Source organism: Uloborus diversus, chromosome 2, assembly GCF_026930045.1.
Source record: "Uloborus diversus isolate 005 chromosome 2, Udiv.v.3.1, whole genome shotgun sequence".
NCBI lineage: Eukaryota > Metazoa > Arthropoda > Arachnida > Araneae > Uloboridae > Uloborus > Uloborus diversus.
Genome location: NC_072732.1, coordinates 76,309,282 through 76,326,894, shown reverse-complemented (window position 1 = coordinate 76,326,894; position 17,613 = coordinate 76,309,282). Strand labels below are relative to the sequence as shown.

Sequence of the window (17,613 nt, the reverse complement as noted above, 5' to 3'; positions counted from 1 at the left end):
TAAGTAGAATCAATGCATAGAAACTTAAACATTTCAGGATTAGACATTTCATTACTATCTATTATTCTCAGAGACATCCACATTATTTAGATGCACCTTTTGAGACATTTTATTGCAGCAACGCTATGCACAATTACTGAGAACTACACTTTCATCTTTTGAATATTAAGTTACATTTACGCTATCTACTATCGAATGCAAAATACTCATTTTCCTTCAAATGACTAGGAAAACTGCTCTAATTTTTCTCCCTAATTTAAAATGCTGAATTTAAAATATATCATTATTTTTAAACATTCAAACCTCCCTTTTGTAAATATATGTATGGTAATTACCCATTTGTTAACTATACTTTTTCATATTTTATTTTATTAGATTAATTATCTATAGATTAGACTTCTAAGTAATGAGGCATATACAGCAGTGGCGAATCCAGGATATTGTTCTGGGGGCGGTTGAGGCAGTGGCGCAGTCAGAAAGTCGTTTTAAAAGGAGGCAGGCTTATTTTTTTTTACAAAAATTTATATATCGTCGCCTCAGAACAACAATAAGACATCTAATCCCAGAAATAGTACTAAGATATTTTACTGTTGCTCTGAAGTGACGATATATATCTCAAACTATACGTTCGAAAAAGGAAGGAATGGGGAAGGAAAAACATAGAAATAGAGAGCCTCAGGTGGTTCTACCCCGGAACACGTCTGAAATTCCATTTGAAAAACACAATTAAAAAAAAAATGGTTATGTTAAAGGAAGGAAAGGTTTATACCCTCAACGAGAGCTGGCGTGGAAAGTTTTTGAAATTAAGGCCTTAAAAACGTAATTTTCACGGTGTGCTTACTGAATAACCCAGCATTTGCTTACGTTAAAAAAAGTAATGGGTCCCAAGAAATGTCTCCGATCAATTTACCACCTTCACTCAATGTTTCAAAATCGAAGTTCCAAAAACGAAATTGTAGACAACCTGATGATATTTTTAAAAAAAGGGAATTTCGGCTCATGAAATTCGCAAAAGTAAAATTAAAAAAACGCAACTTTTGTTATTTTTTTCTCTTCAGATATTAGAGGGATGAGATTCAAGACCATCTTCAATGTTGTTAGATAGCAGAAATCGGGACATTTCTTCAGGAAATCGCTTAAAAATTGGGGCCTGGAAAACAAAATTTGGGACTATCTATAATGGTTTAGAATGGGGGGCGGGGCTTTGGAGGCTCAGCTTAGAATAGAGGGCTTTGGAGGCACTAGAATAGAGAAAAACTGAAAAAGGGGGGAATGAACTAGCAGGAGAGGTAAAAGAGTGGAATTAGATGATCAATAGTTATCAACTGTTAAGTTTAATTCAATGATTTCTTTCTCAAAGAATTATGGGTTTTCCTAACTTTTTTTCATATTAAAATAACTTTTTCCCCTAAGAAACGTTCTTTTTTCTTCTCTTCTGCAAGAAAGAATACTTTTTAAAGATAATTCAACTCAGCATTCTGGTGTGACAACGGGCCCTGTGGGCCCCCCTCTGATTGCACCACAGGACTAAGGTGATTCTTGTTTAGGGTACAAAAAAGATGTGCATGGCAATATGCCGGTCGCATGGACACCCATATGTAAAATTTTAGGGGGGGGGGAGGCCTCAGATATTTTTCCCATGGTTTAGCAGGATGTTTTCTCCATGGAAACTGATTTCAGTACAGATTAGTTATTGAAATTAGACTTTTTTGGTAACTAATTCATTAATGGTTGGAGAAAAAATGTTTTTACATTTCTGCAAAGAAAAAAGTAGGGTCAGACGGGGCAATTATGGGTCAAAATACCATAACATCTTAATATTTTTTAAGTATAAAAGATAAAATGATTTAATTTGGCATGGAATAAGCTTACACAATTGAGAAATTATTCAAATAATCCTTTTACCTAAAATTACATTATTTTTTATTTTATTTAAATTAATAAGTGACCAGGAATTTCCCGGTATCGGGGCAATTATGGGTCACTCATGGGGCAAATATGGGTCACCCCCTTTTTTTAAAAGTAATCCATGTTAAAAGTAATTAACTATTCTAAATTATCATTTCTTAGCCTACTAAGAGATTTTTTAGTGACAAAAAGTTTTATGTTTAAGGAATAACACATTATAATTGAAATTGATGTTACTCTTACTAGTCGACTACAATTGGTTACTGCTGTTTGCTCAAAGCCCACACTTCAATGCAGAAATTTCTCTAATAGTTGTATGCTACCTTCATCATTTATGTTTCTATCAACTGCAAGGATTTTCTTTTCAATTTCAATTAACTAGACTGAAAACAAATGCATTTATTTCAAATTACTTCTAGAAATGTCTCGCTTGAACAAACTAAAATTTCCGACGCCTTGTTCCAGAAAATTCATTTCTGTTTTTTCTTTGCCCAAAATTTAAGTTACTTTCCTATTGTAGAAATGTTACTATCATCATATACAACAAAGTATATCTGATTTTCAAGTACAGAATTATATTCGTTATGGCACCATCTTTTGAACTTTTTAAAACAGGATTGTTTTTGCAAATTCTACCCTCTTTTTGTTGTTGTCATAAACAAATCCAAAATAAGCTCATTTTGCATTTAAGCGCTGTCTATATCAGCTTGCTGAGGTACCTTTATTTTTTTGCAAGCAGAGTTTTTCTCACTGATTACATTTGTGAATTCGATTTCTCTTGGTACGTTATGCAGTTACAACATAGATAAGCGAGTTTGATTCATGGGTGCAAGTTTGGTGATGTGTTCAAGACGGAAAATATTTTCAGCCAAAATAGCATTTCAATACCTCAGCATAGAAAAATTTTCGGTGGAGAGAGTCCCACCCCCTAGCTCCTTTCCCTAAGTTCCCTAAATTTAACTTAAATTTGCAGTTCCCCCTTTTCATCACTGAAGTTTTAAGAATTTAAGTTCTAAAATTTACCGAGAGAAAGTCTTCGAATTCCCTGTTCTTAACTGAATACTTCAGCTTTGAATATTTTTCAGGGAACCCCAAGACAGTCTAAAGTTGTGCTTTTAGCACTCTAGTTTCGGAATTTTGCCTGAAGAGAGCACCCCTCCCCCCTTTTGACATTGCCAAAGACAGCCTAAAAGCTTTATGGCTTCAATAACAAACACTTTTCGGGAGAGGGCCCCAAATTCCCTTCCTCTTAAGTCATTTAAGTCTGGCCACAAATAGTTTTTAATACATCAGCTACAATATTTTCATGTTAGGACACCAAAACCATTTCTCATAAAGTGACCAAAGATTGTCTAAATTAGTGTTTTTAAGACTGCAGTTTTCGATTTTTTTAAACCTCCCCTCCCCACTTTTACATCATTAACACTATAAAGACGAAAGCGGTCATTTTGATCGTAAACGATTTTCAAACGCTCATATTTGCTGCATTTTTTTTTCAAACTCTTTTCACTTTATTGACTTTTCCTAACTATTTATTAAGATCTCACAAAAGTAATATTTATTTCTTTAGGCCCATTATTACAGTCGCTATAAGTGTTTATACCTAGAAAGACTGACGGCGGTCATTTTGACCGCTGTTATTTATGCTTCCTATTTTGTTCACTTTTATCAGATTTGTGCACTATGGATTTTTTGTTAGTTGTCAGGGTGAATAGCGTTCTTTTGTAATCAGTGGGTTTGAGTAGCATCTGCTGGTCAGGTGCAGTTCTTTGAGCCGTTAGGAAAATGCGAAACACCTGTTGGTCACGTGCTTCTTTTTTTTCTGCTAGCAGGGGACAAAGTTGAGAAAGGTGACTCTGAAAAGCATACGATCAGACACATAATATTCTTTTAGTTTTGAAAAGGGATCAATTTATAACAGGTGGATTCTTAAAACTTGTGCTGGAATTATTTTGAGCACTAAAACATATGTTTGGCTTGAAACACAGGCGTTTGTTTCCTTCGATGCACTTAAAAGTTCCAGTCTAATTATTCCCTTTATGATGTCGCGAAGGACCGTTGGAAAGCAAAACTAATCAGAAAATGAATTTCTGCAACTGTTGCAGGATTTGCCTGAAATTGATTCTGGTTTGGAAGCGTAGTCTGAATTATCTGAGGAGGAATATATTCCTAGCGACGAAAAAAATACACTTTCATCAGTTGATTGCGATAATTTTTCGAAAACCTAGCACAGCACAAAAAGATGATAAAGTTTTTATCTGAGAGAAAAAGCAAAAACGATGTCAAATGAAATAATGTGGAAATAAAACTATGACTATTTGTTCTGATTGCAAAAAAAAAAAAAAAAAAATGTGGCTCATGTACATGGAAAGTGATAAAGATGATTATTAGTAAATATTGTAAAGAAGAGTGTAAGTATATTACGATATTTATGCATTTAAGAAATGAATCACATGAATAGTTGAAAATACTTGTAATTGATTACATGCTTACAAAATGTCCTCTATTTTGTACAAATTTAATCTTCCGCAATATCATTTACTTACTGTATATATGCTTTTCAGTTGATAGAACATAAAATTAAATTAAAAAAAAAAAGCTGTCTCAGACTAATTTTCTGGTTATATTATGATTAAATTGTTAAATAAATTTACGATGCATCAAAACAAATCTTTTCTATGACTAAAAATCCCGAAAATAAATCATTTTCACATTTTTAAGTATAGTGGTCAAAATGACCACTGCTAGTCTTTCTAGGTACACAGAAAACGTCGTCTTTCTAGTGTTAAAGACAGCCTAAACATTCGTGACTTTTAAATTTTTAAGAGTTTGTAGAGGAGAAGTCCCAAACCACTCCTAGCTTCAAAAACGGCTTTCAATTCAGTTTTCCGATATTTGATACTGGAGCCTTTGAGTACCCCCCCCCCCCCCCCCCAACTCTGAGATTGTCCAAGATATAAACGTTTTAAGACCTCAGTATCGTGGGTTAATTTGCGGACTTATTGCAAGAAAAGCATTTTTTCGCGAACTCGTGCTGCCGTTATTTTCTCGTTTCCTTTCTCTTTCTCCAACCCCTCCCCCCTCATATTTCCATTCTAGTGAGTGTTAGATTGAATGACATGAATGAAATTTAGTTATTTCTCAAGTTTTTGACAAAAATGCAGGAACAGTTACCCATCGGTGTTTCAAACCAGCTTGAAATCCGCCCCCCCCCCCCTCCCATTCTTTCGAAAATTCCCATTTTCATTAAAATCTTCAAAACCCCTGATAGTTCCCGTATTACCTGGTATGTGGAAGCCCTTTGCTGTGGCATAAACATTTCATCGCGTCAGCAGTCACTCTCAATCGGTGATTCAGATTCAGACATTTTAAGAGTGCACATAATTTTCATTTATGCGTGTAAAGTCAAACACTCAATTTTCCTTTTTTAGGTAAAAACCGAAAGAAAGTATTTGAATTTCTTTCCGTCCCGACCTCTGTCTCGGAAATTTTGTCCAAGACGGAAATCCGTCCTGAGAAGGAAGGTCTTGCACCCATGGTTTGATTTGTTATAACTATCGATTTTGTCTCCTTATTTGGAACTTAAATGCTTTGCATTAATTTGTTGCTTATTTTGGTTCTTGATGTGTGCCATAATTGCATGCTGACATAGTTTATCTGCAAAGCTGAAATTGATTTGCTAGCCAAAAGGGCATGATACTATAGCAGCATTTGAAGATGAGAAAATATCTAATGTTGCACTTGGAGCATTAAAATTTCTTTTTTTTAAGAGAGAGTTTGTCACAGAAAAGGATAAGTTGAAGTTAATACTTATATTATTCACGTAGAAGTAAATAAGAAAAACATCTAAAATATCAGAAAATGTACTGACCCAGAATTTACTCCACTAAACTGGGGTATAAATCAGCATACTTTTATATAACTTTTTTTTTTCAAAGAAGAAAAAATGCATGTAGTATGAAAAGCTTAGACCATTTGCTATTAAAAACAGTACCAACAAAATTATTCCTTCAACAGTGTTTCACCGACACGAATCTTGAAAAAAAAATCATGATTTTCTGAGGCAATCTTTTTTGAAGATGTTTTTATAGAAGTGTGTGAAAACTCTTTTTTCTCTTTTATTTACTTTACTGTTGCATTGTTTTTGACCTTGGTATAGGAAAATTGAATGTATAAGGATGACTTAGCATAATTTAGTTTCTTTGCAAAAGCATTTTTTAACAGTAAAAAGTTGGTGACCATTATTTACCCTGGAAAGAGAGGGACCCATAATCCCCCCGTGTGACCCTACTAAAAGCAAGGAAGTTCTCATTTCCAAGGGGGGGGGGGTGGAACTTGAGCCCTCACTTGCCGCCCTATTTGGGCACCCATGAGGGAGAAATGAAAAGATGAAAGAGAAATAAAAACAAATAACTATAAATTATATAAAATTTTAGTTATGACTATATTTTACATTAAGATAAAACATTTTAGTTAATAAATGAGCAAGATCATTATGATATTTAAACGACGAGAAAATTGGTTTTTTGCCAAAGTATTTTGTATGCTTTAGTGCGAGGTAATATTTTTTTCAGCAGTATTCGTTAACCGCGAGGAGAGCAAGGTGATAAATTTTTCAGTCAAATTAAATAATAAAGTCTTGTGCTTAACTTTTCAGGCAAAACACAAAATATAATCTGAGGCATGAATCTCCGAAAGGGCTTTTTTCCCCTCAAAATGTAGGATACATATTGCTGGAAATTGACGGCAAGAGCTAAATAATAATTTTTATGATAAGCTCAATTCTACTAATTGAAACTATCTTTTCCACTCATAAATCCAAACAGGTTTCTCTTTTTCTCAGCCATTTGTATATCTGACTTAAGCAAGAATTGTGAGGAGAGATTATGCTCTTTTATAGTAAACTTGACGTACTGAGAAACAAATAATAGAAAGAAATTTCCACGCTGATGGAAGTGAAGGAATATTTAGTGTTCAGTACATTCAGTACCAGGCCGTTTCTTTGTTCCGGACTACTGTCAGAGCCGCCAAAAGATAAGAGTAAACCAGAGGGGGGGGGGGGGGTGCATTTTTACTTCAGCATATAATTTGGAAAAATAAAGTACTGTACAAACCCTCAGGAAAACCAGGTGCCTGATGATTCTTAATGAGCTCCGGATGTACTCTTATTTAGGGGAGAAGAGTGCTTAGGACGTATGTCATTAGCCAATATTTTCATTTCTGCTTGCTACACTGAATTTTCTATGGCTCCTTCCGAATGTTAAAACTGTTATTAGTTTGCATTTGACAAAGTAACCCCACTGTTAATTTGATTTAGCGCCACTTTTTTCTGCTGCTGTAAAAAAAAAAAATGCCAAAAAAAAAAAAAAAAAAAAAGGAAATTAAAGAAAAAAAGAACCCCTTAGTTCTGGTTTGAAGGTTTACAGTATAACTAAAACCATATAGATTTGTTGACATCAAATATTTAACATATCTTCAAATCTTTCACAGTAAAATCCTTTATTATTTAATTTTATTTAACACCAAATGCTAGCAGTGTTTTTTTTCTATCATTAAAGGAATTACAAAGGTAATTATCAAAGAAAACATATCATGAATTAATTGTAATAGATCGCTGAATTGAAACAAAAAATCTATTACATAGGAAAAGGACTTTCCTGTCAAAAAAGAAAAAAAAAAATGCTTTCACTTACTTGAGCTTCAGGTCTAATATACAATAAATAAAATCTCCATATGTCTGACGGAATTCCAGTATCTTTAGCATTATCTCCAAATACACCAATGCCTCTACTTTTTGAAAATTTTGCTTCTTCATAATTTAAATACTCTATATAGGAAATATGAAAATCATTTTTATCCTGCATTGAAAAGTAAACTTATAAGTATATTAATGTAACCTGGATCTACACTTGAGACTATTTTTTGACTTAAGTTAAATGAAAAATCACAAAATGTCTGCACGTAAATACAGCAAAAATTATAATATTATGTTCAACAAAATAAATCAAAAATAAAAAGTTTGGGGTAGGGACAAGAAACTTACAAAACTTATTGAAATAATTAACCTAGCTACAGTTTCAAATGAAAATTAGAAAAAGTAATAAATTTTTTACAGGTAAAATATACACTGGCTATTAAAAAAAAAAAGACGTTCATTCATTTGAAATAGTAGCGCATAGTAGCTGCTGGAAGAAGTTTTCTGATTGGAATCACACTCTCATTATTGTGGATTCTAGCTCGACTGTCCTAAGAAAATACTTTCTCTAATAAGATGAAGCTTCAGAATTTACTTGGTGAACTTTCAATGATGGATTACTTGTGGATTCCAGTAATTTTTTTTTTTTTGTAATAATATTGTAACTTAAGTCTATATAACATAGAATACACATAAGGCAGTGAGAAGCAAAGGGATGTAAGTGCCAAAATTTAAAATTTGGAGATTACCAGTACACATGGGAGGTGAACCTCTCCTCTTGGGGGGAGACAAGAGATGTCTTGGGACAAGAGATAGTACTAGTAGCCCTGGCACATGCTGTTATGCAATACGAATTAGAAAAACTTTGCAATGAAAGCCTAGGACCTTTAAAGGTGTTTTACTCAAAACTTGAAAATGTCCACTTACATCCCGTTGCTTCTCACTGCCTCACATTTTACTCAGCAAAAAAAGGATAAATCATACAATGCAATTATCTTGCGGGACATTGTTAAGAACGTCATTATTCTCTTTACCCTATATTTGTGAGTTATCAAGAAGAAACAACTAATAACATATAGCAGTAAAACAGGAAGATTGGAAATGCAGATCAAATGAAAATGAGCTTGCTTCTCTTTATTGCATTATTTTTTTAAGAATAAAAAAGAATAAGTTTTTTCTTGCACAACAAGGATGCTTGTAATGGGTCTATATAGTAAAGATTTTGAAACTATGGTTCCTGATAAGACTTTTGCAAACACTCTAATTTTGAGTAAAAATGACAACCATCCTAAAATATTGAACTTTTTTTTTCAGTAGAGGAAAGGATATGATTTTTGCAAAACAAAGCTTCAAATTATTTTCTACCCTTTCTGTTAGCTCCAAAAAGAAAAAAAAAAATGAATTTCACAATATTCTTTATTAAATAAAAATATTCCAATGAGAAATCCCTTAATACGATCATGTTTAATACGGATTTTTGCGGCTAACACAAACATTTAGTTAGTAAAATCTGGTTTACTATTTAACTAAGGTAAAAATCTCGTGCATAATATGTGCACTAAAATGCAGGTTTCAGCAAAAATTTCTGAACTCTCCACATAAAATTTCATCATTGAATATTGTAACTTTTTTCAATAAAAAATTTTCAGCATTTTATGTGGTTGCCAAGCACTATCAGAGGTCCTATTGCACTAATCCCCAGACAGAAGTCAGACAGACCAAAAGCTGAAGCAAAATTCAGCAAGTACCAAATAAGAATGCCATGAATTTCCAAACATTCGAGAAACGACGACCAAGGTTTTCAAACCTATATGCAGAAAACACTTTACAATTACATAAGATGTAATTTTTCTCGTGATAAAGACCAGGTTGCATCATAACTAACCTAAGGTGTATCTCTAAGAGGCGGGGTGAAGTGCAGAAAAGGTTGGATCATTGTTGACACCCTTTATGGCAAGGTGCCAGTTAAAGGTGCAGTGACCAGCAAGAAGATCTTTCAGAAACAATTTCTATCAAAATTTAAGAGTTCCTTTGCTTAAATATTCAGACTAGGCCAGCGGTGTTTGTAATCCGGGAAAATTTGGGTTGCCGTTTCTGAAAATTTTGGGTGACAACACATTCTAAAACTAAAAAATTACTGAAAAAAAAAACCCTTTCAAAATGTTTAATGTGTTTATGTGTTTTTTCCCCCAATGATTTTTGTATGAAATTTGAAGTTTTTATGGGGGGGGGGGCGCTTCCTCATAGCTTCCGAAAATGTCGCACTGTTTTCAGAAAGAAAATTTACTGGAGTCCACTATCATCCCTGGACTAGTCTGACAAGGCCTCTCGTCAGCCCTGTGCCTGATGTTGACCAACTAAGTTATGCAAGTAGCAAGTTTCTCCTTAAAAATTTCAAAAATAACAATCCTAATGAGTCTCTGAAATCCCAGTCGTAGGTTCAGGAACTACAAGTGGAAAATCAGAACCATCAAGAAGCATATATTGAACGTTTTAAAAATATAGAGAATAAAGCTTGCACATCTGTTGATGGGGCACTTGAATTTGTTTAGAGATAAACTAACTGAAAAACCTTCATTATGAATTATCACTTTAATGCAACTTTATAAGATACCACCATAAGATGTTGATATAAAAATGGCACTAGGTGTTTTACAGCCAGATATCAAGAAATGTGATGAAATTTAGAAGCCCTAAAAACATTTTTTTTTAATGTTAAACTTTAAGAAATGATTAAAACATTTTCAACGTAAGGACTAAGCTTACAATAAGGGTATAAGAAATAATAAATTTCAAAAAAAAAAAAATCAAATATGGATATAATTTTCAATATTTTCACAATTTTACTTATTTGTGGTTGTTACAATAACCGCCTAATAAGGATTAATTTGTGAAATTTTGTATTAACTGAGTTCAATAGTAGTTTTTATTTATTTGTTTTATTTTCAGACTACTGCACTACATCTGGCAAAACAGCCCTTTTAAAAATATGATATTGTCTGTGATATTGTCTATTCTACTGAAATTTTAATAATTACATACAGATAGATATTCAAGTCCAATTTAGAAAAATACATAGCAGATCATTAGTAAAACACTCACTGGTAATAATTTTTTTCCTTCCCGCCTCTACAACCTTAAGCGTGTCATATAATGTTCAAATAGAGAGAATGTAGACCAAGCTTGGAGTCAATTACAAAAGAATGTAATTGATTACGATTAGTTGCTTGATAAATAGGAGATTACACACAATTATGATTACAATTATAAACCTCTGCCAAAACGTAATTACGATTACAGCAATGATTAGATTATTTTTAAAACCTAATCGATTACAATTATGATGTGTCGATTACGATTACAGACTTGTGGAAGAAAAATACATGCAGATTATATATTATTCTCATTGCTCGTTTGCGGTAACAACGTCATAGTTAAAAAATTATGATTTTTGACTGTTCATTTAAACACTACATAAATAATTTGATAATATGTCTTGCATAGGTGACCACAGGTGACCACCATATACCCCATATCTAAATGGCTCACCCCAGCATAATGCATATTGTACATAATTTAAATATTCATTGTTATTTCGCATACAACCAAAATTTTAGAGGTTACAGTTTCTAAAATTTACGTGCTATATTTCTACATTATATTCTCTACAATTCAATATAATACTATTTAATTCAGCCCAATTATTGAGAAATAAAAATTATGGTTTTTTATGTAAGATTTGTAAAACATGCATAGCATTAAAATACATTCAGATAGTATAAATAAATGATATGAAAGTAAATGTTCAAAATACCACGTTTAAAACAATCTTTTATTGCATTTCAATAGCATCAATGTTTCAAAACTGTCAGGTTTCATTCTCTGAGAAGTGTAAAATTTTCTAGCAAATGCTGAACAAACGCTCAACTGGAGCATATGATGCACAAAGGTGCAATTTTACTAAGCAATGGGTACACATGAATGTTTGATCCCCAGTATTTTAGGGGATCAATATCATGCCCATTTGGTGCGCTGGTTTCATAAGCTTTTAGTTCGTTTTCAATTTTCTCTTTTATGGAAGAATTATCACTTTTGGAAGTGTGGGCAGATTTATATAAAAATGCGAACAGTTTTTTTGAGCAATCACAATTGCTTATTGCTCTCACTTGACAGTCCTTGATGTTCCGGTTCCTTTTTACTTTCTTCTATATCTAATATATAGAAGAAAGTATTGGATTCGTGCAAATTTTGGAATTTCGAATTTTGACGGATTCGAACGTTTTGAGGTGTGCTGAGTCCATTTCGACTATTTTTGGAAAATGTCTGCCTGTCTCTGTGTGTGTGTGTATGTGTGACCAGTTTTTTGTGGCCGCTCTACAGCAACAACTACCGCATGAAATTGAACGAAATTTGGTACACATATGTGCCCCTATGTGAACTTGTGCCCATTGGTTTTTGGTGCGAATTCCTCCAAGGGGGGTGGAGCAATGGGACGTTTTTTGAGTTATGCGTGCTTGCTATTCCTCAGGAAGTAACTGGCGGAATCAAACAAAATTTGGTCCATATGTTGCCCCTAACAGGAGCAGGTGCTGATTCAATTTTGGTGTCAATAGCTCAAACGGGGGTTGAGTTATAGAACGTTTTTTGTTGTCAATTGTGACTGCTGTATCTCAAGAAATAATGAATGGAATGAAAGAAAAATTTATCAGCAAGTAGCCCTTAGTGGGTATAAGAGCTGATTTCATTTTGGTGTCAACAGCTAAAAAGGGGGTAGCGCAATCGCCCGTTCTTTTTTTCCATTGTGAGTGCTCTATCTCAAGAAGTAATGCTACGTTCTGGTTGAAATTTGGAATATATGTGAATCCACACGTAAACAGGCTTTGGTTCAATTTTGACTCTAATCGCTCCAAGAGGTGTTGATTTTTTTATTTTTTTTTTTGCGAATAAAAATATTTTTATTAATGCAACAATAAGAAAGATAAATCGTAATAGATTGTCGTCTGCGTATTTCTCGTGATTTTAATTGTATGGAAATGATCGGAAATATTATCTCAATGATTTAAAATTTTTAACTGTTGCCGTCTTATGTTTGTTAATAAATAAAATATTTGTAATTAATTCAAGTAAGGCTTTTAAAATAACTTTCAATTTTCGCTCTTTGTTTTGTTTTTACAATAATTCAGACATTGGGATGGACGTCAAGTTTTTGAATGTGTAATTTTCTTTTTGTTAGGAATATTGCTTCCTCGTCAAGCATGGTGAGGGATCAGAAAAAAAAATATATATATATATAGAAGAAAGTTTCGTGATGGCTACAACATACTAGTTCAGCTTGGACCAGGCCTGCAGCACCATCGTCCACCGGCGCGGCTGCTCTGGTCCTGAGCACTGTCCCCCAGAATCCACTTTTGCTGGGCGGTGGCGTCCATGTCCTACACACGCATGCTCATACATAGTCACCTACGCGCGCACGCCTTTCAGGGTTGGCGTTCTGCCGGCAGAAACTAGTTTTTGCCGTGCCAGTGGCAGAAACTGATTATAACCGGTAAAAACCGGCAGAAACTGGAAAAAACTTAAAAGCATCTTTAATTACTTAAGTGATTGCTAAATGACATTCTTTTAAGTAAACTAATTAAAAGGCATTTCTGATTTTAATTTGTTCACTTATATGCTTCATCTAAATTGTTTGTGATCGAAATTATCACGTACTTCAAGAAGAAAGTGCCAGAATTTTATCTGCCAATATTGCCATAGATTTTGTACCTAATGTCACAGCTTTGCAAAACAAATTGGCCCTATTTCTTGAAACTTATTTTTCCAGTTGAATTTCTCCCACTACCCCAGTTACTACATGGTGGACCAGTTAAAAAAAAATATATACAATAGATGAAAGTTTCATGAACATTGCTTGTTCCTTCATGCATTGCCTGCTAGCTCTTCTGTTGCAGGAATATTCTAAAGTTTCTCATTTGTACATATTAGATTGAGAAACTGTTTAGATTTTAGAAACCACCTTTTCAAAGAAGCAACTGCAGGGTCCAGACAATGTAACGTTTGATTTTAAATTGTGGTAATATCGTAATTAAATCGTGCTTTGGTTAATAATTATTTTTTTCTATGCATTTCCTATTGCATGTCAATAATTTAATTTTTTTTTTTTTTTTTCATTTTGCCAGTTTCTGCCACAAATGTGGCAGAAAGTGGTTTTTGCCATGCCGGTTTTAACCGGTTTCTACCAGTGGTTTTAACCGCCTCGGCAGAAACTTGCCAACCCTGACGCCTTTACACACATACACACGCCTACGTGCACACTCGTAAGCCTACACACACACGCACACAACTAAATACACGTAAGCACCCAGGAGGAGGGACATGCTTGGGCGGGGGAGCCATTTCTAAAAACAATAACTCTAACCAGTAGAGTCTTGTCGCAACTCGTGATTGCGAAGAACATAATTTGAATTCAAAGTTTCGGAATTCAAATTAGAGTTAATTTTTTTTTTCTTTTTTTTGAAAGCAGTTTTGGTGACATCTTCTGTGAATGAAAGTAAAAAAACACCAAAAGGCATATATGTAACTGTTTTCAAAACTTCCTCGAACCGAAAACATATGCTTGTACTGTTCATATTGTTTCGCTTGTTTGCCTGTCATTGAGTGATGAAAAGAAAAATTGATGACCAATCCTTAAAACCCCTGGAGAAGAGACATTCCTGCAGGGTCCCTGTCAATGGCACCTACAGGGTACAAACGACAAACAATATGGCTCATTTATAATCCTCATTTGACAACCATCAGCAGTGCCAAAAGACCCTCCTTGTTACGTTTCTATTGAAGTTTTATCTTCTCTTTTGTCTCAGCTAACAAGTTTTCACTTGCAGAAAGTCAGGATTACACGATTAAAAGTCCAAATTACAATTAATGAAGTTTAGATTACAGTTACGATTATGCAAGAAACAGTTGATTAAAATTACGATCACAAGATTATGAGTGTCTCATTACCAGATTATGATTACAATTACACAAAAATGTAATCGATTACGATTACGTAATCCGCAATTACTCCAAGCATGGAGTAGACATTTAATTACTTCCTCAAATGAGCACTTCTAGACTAATTCTTTACAAATGAAAACATAAATCTGACTCTTAAACTAACCAAAATGTATTCAAAGTGTCGATTGAAAAATACAAGAATTACCAGTAGCACTTAGATGATTTACAATTGTGTAGTTGTCCTGTGTACCAATCTGTGATGCAGGAAATATTATTGAATGAAATGGAACATTGTCTTTAGCCATGAATTGATAAAGCTGAACTAGATCTGGCTGTTTCCACCACTTTTCCCAGTCTTTGGTGTAGTTAGCAGTTATAGAGAGATAACCAATAGGAGCGTCAAACCAAACATAAAATACCTAAAAGATACACTAGAAAAATTATTAAACAGCTGAGACATATGCTTTTTTATATCAATATATATATATTTTTTAACATCTATTAACTAAAGAAAGAGTTTTAACTTCATCAAAAAATCATTAATGTTTAAAATAAACGAGTCTATCAGTCAGGTTTTTAAGACATTGAAAGAAAACAGTACTGTTATTTTCTTACAGTTCACAATCTGCAATGCTACACGTAAACTTCTACTTATTCTAATAATGACTTCCTACTTACACATGTGCACAGTAAAGCTGAGAAAAAGTTTTAGAAAATGGATGCCACTCTTTAAAAGTTGTAAAAAAAGAAGTTTTTTCTTTTTGAGCATTAGCACTACTGAGCATGCACTGTTTTATCAGAAGAAAACAACCTATTACATAAAACTGAAATAAAATACTGCATACACTAAACTCCCGATATTATCCCCCGAATCAGGTGGCACAGGTGCCGTGGGTAATAAAAATCGGGGATAAAACGCAAAAAGACTAAAATGGGGAATAAATAAGGAAAAAATTATCCTTCCTCAAAAACTTAATGTATTGATGCCTAATACTTTCTTGAAACAGTGAAAATAAATACAGTACAGTAAAAATGTATTTACGCACAACAGAACTCAACATCAATAAAGATTAGATGAAGAATGATAAAGAAAGCACAAAAAATAAATGAAACAAAAATAACTTCTTTAAATTTACAGTTTTTCAAGAGAAAAGTCATAGGCATTTGCTTTTTACTGCAAAAATACATGTTTCTGATTGTTGATTACGTTTAGCATTTAATTAACAGAAAATTTCAAATAATAAAAAGAAAAATGAAAACTCATACAAAAAAATATATATATCAGGAACATATTACAACATTTTTGAAGGAAATAAACGTACAAAAATGAAATATAATGAACATTGAACAATAGCACAAAATTGCAGATTACTACCAATACATATTTTGGCGCAACAAGGAATGCCTTTTTCACTGCAAAAGAAGTGAGTGTATGGAAGAAAAGACATCGGAAAAAGTTACAGGCTTTTGTCAAATATTTCTTCATCCTCCAGCTCATTTCTTTTGCATTAAAAAGGCATTCCTTGTAACTCCAAAACATGTATCTGCATGCAATCACTGCAATTTTGTGCAATTAAACATCTTTATATCTTATTTTACTTTTTATGCACAAAGGTATTTCTTCAATTCTTACAGATATAAGTTATTTATTGTTATTTATTCCTTTATATTACTCAATTTCAAATATTAATTATCATTACTAATGATTTTCCTTCAACAGCTCAACATTGGTAGCGATTAATTAATAAATACAGGTTGAGAATCCTATTATTAAAACTGTTATGTAGTTCATTATGCAGGAATATACATGAAAGAGATCAATGTTTCAAAACACTGATGTAACAACACCATTCATGTTTTAATTTTGAACATCAATGTTTCTCATTAATGTCACACCACTAATTTACATAAAATTTCAAAAAAAAAAGATATGGATGAGGAAGTAGACAGCAATTTCTGAAACTAGTAATGTAACAATAAACATAAATGTTCACACAGCAAAAGCCATTATTTGGATGCCTCAGTTGCCAAATTGATTAACTCCACTTTTTAAAAAAATCCTCATTTCTGCTTTAACGATGCTTAATCAATGCTTAGCAAGTAAATTTATATTAAAGTTTTCGTTTAGTACATTTCTGACCATGAGATGGCAAAAAATGTAACATGAGGTCCTATTTACTCCTATGAAAAACACAATCTTCTTCATAACTTTTCTCTACTTTTTGTTTCATGGACTTAATCGATTTGGCAAGTGAAGCATTCATTTATTATTGATATGAAAGCTAGAATAATGCATGGGGGGTTTACTAATATACTTAATACTTCGTCAAATGATAGTTTCAAGTATTAGAAGTATTACAAGCATAACATGCTGTATAATTTAATAACTGCAAAATACTATTTTATGCATCTACCCTAGTTCTAAATAAAAATGGTTATGAATTATATTTTGCAAGTATTTAAGAATTATTTGGGTTGACAGTATACTTATGATTGCTCCCAGTTGAGCATTTCCTTTCTAACCGAAAGAAATTCTTATTAACATTGATGATACAATTGATGGGAATGAGTAAAAGTTTCAGATTGGAAACACTTTGCGGCTTTCTTAATACATCAAACTCTGTTTATCTTAATTATGTTTTTCTTGGTGACACACAAAAAGAAAATTAATTTGAATTTTGACATCTTGAATTCAAATTATGTTTTTCGCAATCACGAGTGTGTGTATGTAGGCATGTGTGTTTGTGTATGGGGGTATGTGTGTTTGTGTGTAAAGGGTATGTGTATGTGTGTGAAGGCATGTGTGTTTGTGTCTGTGTGCAGGCATGGATGTTGGTAGTTGTGCGCATGAGTGTTTGTGTGCGTGGAGGTGGGGTATGTATGTGTGTAGGCATATGTGTTTATGTGTGCGTGCGTGTGTAGTTGTGTATGTATGCGCATGTGTGTAGGACATGGATGCAACCTGGAGACGGTTTTCGCTATAGGAGCAGCATCGTGAAGACTCAGTTGACGGTGAT

At 33.3% G+C, this 17,613-nt stretch overlaps 1 protein-coding gene across 1 annotated transcript in view; it reads right to left on the bottom strand.

Moving 5' to 3' along the window:
• Positions 1 to 17,613, bottom strand: part of LOC129217117 (methionine--tRNA ligase, cytoplasmic-like) — a 116,917-nt gene that overhangs the window by 9,700 nt on the left and 89,604 nt on the right. The window contains exons 14-15 of the mRNA XM_054851367.1: positions 14,802 to 15,015; positions 7,602 to 7,735 (exon numbers count right to left, since the gene is read on the bottom strand). Of these exons, the coding sequence (XP_054707342.1) occupies positions 7,602 to 7,735; positions 14,802 to 15,015 (348 nt within the window). The remainder of the gene's footprint in view (positions 1 to 7,601; positions 7,736 to 14,801; positions 15,016 to 17,613) is intronic.